Source organism: Bison bison, unplaced genomic scaffold, assembly GCF_000754665.1.
Source record: "Bison bison bison isolate TAMUID 2011002044 unplaced genomic scaffold, Bison_UMD1.0 scf7180017864223, whole genome shotgun sequence".
Taxonomy (NCBI): domain Eukaryota; kingdom Metazoa; phylum Chordata; class Mammalia; order Artiodactyla; family Bovidae; genus Bison; species Bison bison.
The window spans coordinates 1,306,119-1,313,509 of record NW_011494795.1 but is presented as its reverse complement, the minus strand read 5'-3'; the positions used below and the strand labels follow the sequence as shown (position 1 = coordinate 1,313,509).

The following is a 7,391-nucleotide window of genomic DNA, read 5'->3' as shown; positions in this document are numbered from 1 at the left end:
TTTTTTTTTTTTAATACCACACTCTGTCTCTGGGACTCCAATGTTATACCTTTTGGTCTCTATTATATAGGGGCTTCCCTGATGGCTCAGTGGTAAAGAACCCACCTGCCAATGCAGGAAATGTGGGTTCGATCCCTGGTTTGGGAAGATCCCCTGGAGGAGGAAATTGTAACCCACTCCAGTATTCTTGCCTGGGAAACCCCATGGACAGAGGAGCTTGGCAGGCTACAGGCCATGGGGTCGCAAAAGAGTTGGACACGACTTAGTGACCAAACAACTAGTCTGTAGGCCCTGAGGCGCCATCCCCTCTCCCCTCCAGTCTCTGCTCTCACTGCTGTTCAGGTTGGATCGTTTCTGAGGATCACATGCACACATCATGTCCTCTCTCACCTCCATCCTGCTGTTGAGTCCAGCTAGTGATCCCAGGGATGGGGGAGCCTGGTGGGCTGCCGTCTATGGGGTCGCACAGAGTCGGACACGACTGAAGCGACTTAGCAGCAGCAGTGAAGTTTTAAATTTTGATGATTGTATTTTTCTATTCCAAAATGTGCATTCCGTTATTTTTATACTCTTCTTTTTGCTGAGACGTTCCCGTTACTTCCGGAGTGTTCTCCCTTACTGTATGGGGCGCATTTATAACAGTCTTCTTCAGGTGATCCTAGCATCTAAGGATGACTTGGCACTGGCATCTGGTGGTTGTCCTTTCTCCTGTAAATCCAGGTTTTCCTTATTCTCTGTTTGCTCAGTGACTCTAGATTGTACCTTGTATTTTTTCATTATCTGATTCTTTGTCTTGTTTATAGACTCTGTGGAGCATGTAGATGTTTTCATCTTAGAAGGCATTAACCCAGTCGGGTTCAAGTCTCAAGTTCCACACAGCCTCCCTGGGTCTGGGGTCCCCTTTGATAGCCTTTGCTGTGCTGTGTGAGCCTGTCCTGGGCGTGTGCCGCCCCTTGGCCAGACTGGGCCTCGGCAGTGGTCCCCCCGCAGTTCCACCACCAAAGCCTGGTGAGCTGCTTGGGGTCAGGCCTGCCCTGCGCAGCCGGGCTGAGACCCCTGCTCCCCGTGGAGCCCCTGGGCCGTCCCGCATCTTGGGCCTCCTCTCTTTGGTCCTCCTGCCAGAGGGCTGCGGTGTGGGTTACTACACTGCCCTGTGTGGCTGCGAGACCGGAGGAAAAGGCAGTGGGGGTGGGGGTTCCCCTGCCCTCTGCCCCACGCCCGCTCCTCCAGCTTTAGGTGAAGCTCAGCGCCCTTTGGATCACAGGCCCCGGGGTAGCTGGCGGTGGGAGCAAGAGAATGGGGGAAAGAGAAAAATCTGAAATTTCCTCTCCTCTTTTGTAAGCATCAGAAGACCCCCTTCTGCATCTGGAGCCAGAACCCAAGTGTCGGGGGTGGGGTGGGTGGGTAGGCTGTGTGCACAGCTGGCTTGGTGTCCTCACTCCAGCGTCCTGCCCACTGTCCTCCTCCTCCTCAGCCTCCTGGAGCCACTTGATGTGTCTGCGGGGGTTCCAAGCCCCTCCATGGGAGGGAAGGGGTGTGGCCTCGCCCCTGTCTGCCCCAGGGTGGGAGGCACGGGTCACAGCTGCTCAGCCCGCCCCCGAGAGCAGGTGTGGGCCGTGGGCCGACGGGACTTGTGTTGGGCTTTTCAGGAAACCCCGACCAAAGAGCTGGGCCACGGCGGGGGAGCTGCACGCAGCCCCGAGCGGAGCAGCCCCGCGCCAGCAGCGGGCTCCCCACACCTGAGCCGGGGCCTGAACTCCGAGAGCTCCACCGATGAAGAAGGTACTGCACTCGGGGGCAGGCTCAGAAGGCAGTGAAAGATCCATGGGGTGTGAACTGTTCTTGAGGATGACCCCACATACCGCTTTCAGGGACCCCCCTGACCCGGGCGGGGGGCAAGCCTGCGCGTGTGCACAGGGTGGTCTGTGGGCCCCGCCCTGTGCTCTGCTCCTCGGTGAGGAGAGGAGGGTGAGTCCTGGCTTACTTCCAGGTGGAGGGTTCGAGTGGGACGACGACTTCTCCCCAGACCCTTTCCTGTCAAGGACGACGAGTCACCTCCTCAGCTCCAAGCCGGCCCTTCAGACCTCCAAGTACTTTTCCCCGCCGCCGCCCCGCAGCGCGGAGCCCAGCTGGACGCACGCAGCCCCCTACTCCAGGTTCTCCATCACCCCCGCCAGCATCGCCAGCTTCTCGCTCACGCACCTCACGGACTCGGACATGGAGCAGGGAGGTGAGGAGGCCGAGGTGCTGGGGCGGGGGCGCGGCTGAGGGGCTGTCCGGGCGTCCCGAAGAGCGTCATGCAGATCCCTCTGAAGGGCTCACAGCCCGGTGCTCTGGGGCCTGTTCTCCGCTTCCTACTGTCTCCGCCCCGCTGGGCTGGGGGACCAGGGCTGCTCCCCGCTTTCTTCTCCCTTTTCCCTTCTTGCTGTCAGCTCCTGTCTCCCCTCCCTGGTACCCCCCCAAGGGAAGGGCTCTGAAGAACACTTGGCCATGATGTTGGCCTTGAGCCCAAATCCACTAGGGCCCTGCCCCGGGAATGTTGATTTTAATGACACCAGGAGGCCTGGGGCGGGGCAGGGGGAATGGGCGGGGCCCTTGGGGTGGTCGCTGGGCATATGGAGCCTTTTTTCCCCCACAGCTAGATCGGAAGATACCGGTTAGTAGGTACACTTTCTGATGTGGCGTCTGCAGATCAAACAATAACTCTGAAACATAAAGACCGCTTGTTTGTCCCCGGCCTCGCTGTGCTGATTAGATAGCGGCCGTCACCCCCGCTCTGCCGGGGCAGATGTGCGGGCCCGAGCTCTGACACGGAGCCGCGTGTGAGTGCGCACACGTGTCAGCCGGAGTGCCTGCAGGTGCCGCAGGCGGCCAGGCAGGTGGCTGAGGGCCGCCCTTCTGGCTTCAGTTCCTCTTTCTACAGTGAAGATCAGACGCCGTCCATGCTATTTTTACCTTTGATGATCCGTTTTAAAACCCAGCTTTGCTTGCTCTCTCCTTCTAGGAAGCAGCGAAGACGGAGAGAAAGACTAGGCGATGCCTAGGCCCCGCGGACCCAGGCTGTTCCAGCAGCGGTGTCCCGGGCCGGGACGAGGCTGTGGGCGCCTGGCCAGTTCTGCTGTACCGGCTGCCGCCCAGGCCTCCCCTGCCCACCGAAAGGGCTGGCGTGGGGGCTGTGGGCTCCAGGTGGCTTCTGGTTCCCACGTGGAGTGTCCTCCGCATACACACCTGTGTGTCCCGTTCGTGTGCAGGGCCCCGCGGACCACAAGGGGAATTGGCACCAGTGAGCCATATTTATTGTTTTTAAAGAAATCACTAATTGCTTTCTGTAATTGCACTGTGGATAAATGTCCTAAGAGTCCCTGATACTGTACAGAATCTTAAATTATTCAAGGAAAATAAGGCAGGTCAAGCTGGTGCTACCCACTAGTTTGATTTTTTTTTCTTCTGTTTTAGTTTGTTTGCTCTGCATGGTACTCGTAAAGCTTAAGTATTTTGAGTGTTATGTTGTCTTTAGAAATTGTTGGAATTGTACATATGGTACTCTTTCGTAAATGATAAATGATTCCGAATGTTAGTATTTTATGTTCTTATAGGAAATATTTTTGATGAGTCGAAAAAGACTGCTCTGTTTCGTTGATTGAATGAAACACATCTCTGTCTGTTCTCTGTGAGGTGGTCTGTCCCTGTTGTAGATGAGGCTTCTCCGAGGAGCTGACTGGCCTTGCAGCCCCTCTGTGTGATTCTCCCACTCGCCCCTCCCCCGACTTTCAGAAAGCCCTCTTGGTACAAATCAACGGGTGGTTCCCAGAGCCGGCTGCAGTTGGCACGTCCAGCCCCCTCCCAGCTGGGGCCCGAGTCCCCTGTGCTGGGTTTAAGCAGCACAGGTGGCAGTGGCCTGGGGCCCCTGTGGTCACGCCTGCCTTCAGGCGCAAAGAAGCTGCTCCGCGAAGGGCTCTGGGAGCCAAGGCCTGTCTGGGCTCCTCCTGTCTGTGCACTCGAGGTGTTGAGATGCTCACAGCCCCCAGAGCCAGTCCGGATCACGTCTCGCCCGGGTGAGGCTGGTGTCTGGAACCATGGGTACTCACTACACCCCTTGACTGTGAGGGGGGACACGGACACCGGGGAGTCGCCACAGGCAGCCCGTCCTCCCTGTCGGGGCCTGGGGCGGCCCGAGTGGCCGTCACCCTGGGCTCACCTGCACTGACCCCTCCCTTCCGTGTTAAGCCCCCAGTTCTCCCCTTGCTATGAGAGGACCGAGCCCGTCCAGTGCAGTGTCGTCGTGTTGGCTGGAGCCCGGCGTCCATGGTGGAAAGCGGCCCTCACCCTGCGGTCCCTGAGTTCTGCTTTGCCCACAGCGGTGCAGCCGGTGCGGAGGGAGGCTGGCATGTGGACGGGGAGCCCCGGAGCATGGGTCCCGCACGCCGGCCGCTCCCCTGGGGTCTCCCGTGCTGACGTGCTTCCCTGGTGTTAGCAGGACGCCGGGCCGACCCTCCAGGCCTCAGGCTGATGCAGGTGTGTTCGCTGGCGAGAGTTTCCGTAATACATCGTGACCTTCGTTATCAAGTCGGGCTTGCTCCCTTTTTACACTAGCAATAACTTTCCAGAGCAGGCCAACTCCAGGTGGCGGGAGCGCCCCTCCCCTCCCCCGTGTGAGCCCGGCACACTGCCAAGCTGGACCCGGGGACACGTGTGTCGAAAAGACAGCTAACAGGGCATTAGGAGGTAATTTTGCCAAAACTGTTGTAACTCTCAATTTCTTGCTATGGAGACTTCCTGTGTGTTCTGAGTTTTTACATCTACCAATCTTGGTTGAAAGAAAAATGAGATGCAATTACACTAGTTTCGTGGTTTTTTTTTTTTTTTAAATTATAGGTTTAAGGAGTTCAGCTCTAATGACTAAAATCAAGCAGATCCATAGTATATATAGTCTTATACAGTCAGCCCAGGGTAAATTTATTGATTCTCTGGGGCTGTACATTTTTCAGTACGATTAAGGAGATTTTAACAACATAATTCCCATTTTAATTTAAGGTCTGTATCACTCATAAATTGCCAAAAACATTTTATACAAGGGGGTGGGTGCAGGGGTTGGAATAGTAGGTCTTAGTGTGGTGTTGCATGGTTGGGAAGATTTTATATTTATAATAAACACGTGAATTAACATGTTCTTTTGAAAAATCTCAAGCAATACACAGGAAATGATGTACAGGAAATTATGTAGATTAAAAATTTCAGCCCATTTTTGAGATGTCAGCACATGCTTTGTTGTTTGATTCAGTTTCGTTTTACTCAATTGGTTACCAGTAGTGGGTTTCTAAACCACTCCTGTTCTCAGTTACGCAGTGAAATAACATCGGTGGAACTCTCTAGATGATGTCGGTGAGGTTCATCATACCTGGTTCACAGCGGTATTTCCTGGCCTCCTTTGGGATCTGTCGTTCTTTGGGAGAGTTCACGTATCTTAAATCCCACGATAATCTATCCTTCACCTCCTCCCTAGCTAGGTGTTAACTTGTGTTACCCAGCGACTCAGTCACAAGCCAGAAAGAGAAGGGTAGGAAAAGTGCTCCCCCCAGATCCTCCTGAAACTTGGGCTGTACGTCTGGGTGAGAAGCCATTCATCTTAAGGCTGAAGAAGCTCCAGGAAGCTGAATGGAGAACAGAACCCATCTGTTCTATTTTTAAATGTGCAGGCGATTGTTTCTATGGAAATGGATTTATCTCAGAAAAGTCTTTTTCTCTGTCTTGCTGCCATAAAACGCCTTTCAAAACCTCTTCCTTTTATCACCACCTCCCATGGGGTGTCTGTGGGGTTAATGACTTACTGCATGTTTGTCCTGAGGGCCCCGGGGCAAGGGAGGCAGCTCCGGGTTTTCTAAAAGTTCCACGAGTGAACCGAGTATGAGGCTGCAGATGGGGGCTTCGTCACCAGGGGCTTCAGAGCATTAGCCTTCTGAGAAGTAGCCTTAAGGCACGAGTGGGTGTAGGCAGTTACTTCCGATTTAAAACCTCAGAAACACTGTTCCTAAGTGGTAAGGGTGTGGGGGCGGGTTTGGCTCAAGTTTTGGCTCTCAAAAAGGAAAGCTGTCTTTAGTTACATAAGTGAGTTCTCAAAAGATGTGTTGACAGTATTGAATCACCAACAACCTGTTACGTGAATGGCTGGAACACGGTTAAGTTCAGGTTGGCACAGGCACAGACGGATGGCAATCACAGACCGCTGTGAGTAGCCATTGCCTCATCCCAGCTGCCAACGCCCCGCAGGGCTGTCCCACCTCCGAGGTTTCACTGTTGTGTTTAGACTCGGTTGTAAGAGGTTCACGGCAATATAACAAGTTAATGAACTTTGAGTTTAAATTGTGTACATTTTTAAATTGTAAGATTTTTACTGTATATTGATGCATAGTGTGATTCAAATAAATTGCTTGTAATTTAAAAACTATTTAATATTCAAAATAAATATAGTTATATATTTATAAACTCTGTCGCTGCACTGATTCTGTGTTCCACTGTGTGAGGCCCGAGGTGGGTGGCCTGGCCCTGCCCCAGAGGATGCTGGGAGCCTGAAGCCCTGGGTCCCTTGCTGCCCTAGTCCCTAGAGATGGGATGCCCTCTGCTGTGCCATACCTAAACCGAGCCCCTTCCACCCTCCCGAGAGCAAGGATTTGTATAGTCACCGGGGGGCTGGTGGGTAGTGTTTGCATTGCTATAAAGTGTGTCTGTAATTCAAGGTGTTTGCACTTACGGATGAACTTCAGAAGCATTTTAATTTCGGAGATCCAGCCTCTATGGAGCTCTAATAAGCCCAGCGGCTAATCAGCTCAAAACCAGCCTTTCTGTGCCCTGAGTGGCCCCTCCTTAATGTCCTGGTCCCAGCTGCCACCAGCCGGGAAGTCAGCCTCCTTGTACCAAAACAGGGGTCTGGCCCCCTGTTGGTTCAGGTTACACCAACTGCGGAGTGGCCCTGGGCAGGTAGATGGAAGAGACCTGTGAACCCCCATTTGGAGAGCCCAAGGAGGGCAGGAAGGGACCCTGTCCCCGAGGTGCGGAGACAGCGCCGACCCTGGGCCTGCAGGGCCCGAGTCCGGGAGGGGGTGGTAGCCCATGGTGTGTGCCACCGTGGGGTACCACCTGCCCTCCGGCTGCCTCCGTTCAGCCCCCAGGAACCCCTGAGCGGTTGCTGCCGTTAACACCGTTTAGTGCTGCCAAAGGTGAGGAAGCTGAGGCCAAGGGCGATTAAGCAGAGCAGGTAGGTGGCAGCCAGTTTTGAGCTCAAGCGGCCGCGCCCCGGAGACCTCCGAAGGAAGACCGCTGATCAGTTGTTGCCCGGTGATCCGCCCACCGGCGGCGGAGCAGGTGCCTGCGGCAGCCTCCGCCCCCTCGCACCT

General features: G+C 54.7%; 1 protein-coding gene across 1 annotated transcript in view; it reads left to right on the top strand.

Annotated features, from left to right (window-relative positions):
* Nucleotides 1-6,483, top strand: part of LMTK2 (lemur tyrosine kinase 2) — a 64,022-nt gene extending 57,539 nt beyond the window's left edge. Inside the window, exons 13-15 of the mRNA XM_010845747.1 lie at nucleotides 1,650-1,782; nucleotides 1,991-2,230; nucleotides 3,005-6,483. Of these exons, the coding sequence (XP_010844049.1) occupies nucleotides 1,650-1,782; nucleotides 1,991-2,230; nucleotides 3,005-3,033 (402 nt within the window). The 3' untranslated portion in view covers nucleotides 3,034-6,483. The remainder of the gene's footprint in view (nucleotides 1-1,649; nucleotides 1,783-1,990; nucleotides 2,231-3,004) is intronic.
* The last annotated feature ends 908 nt before the right edge of the window (nucleotides 6,484-7,391 follow it).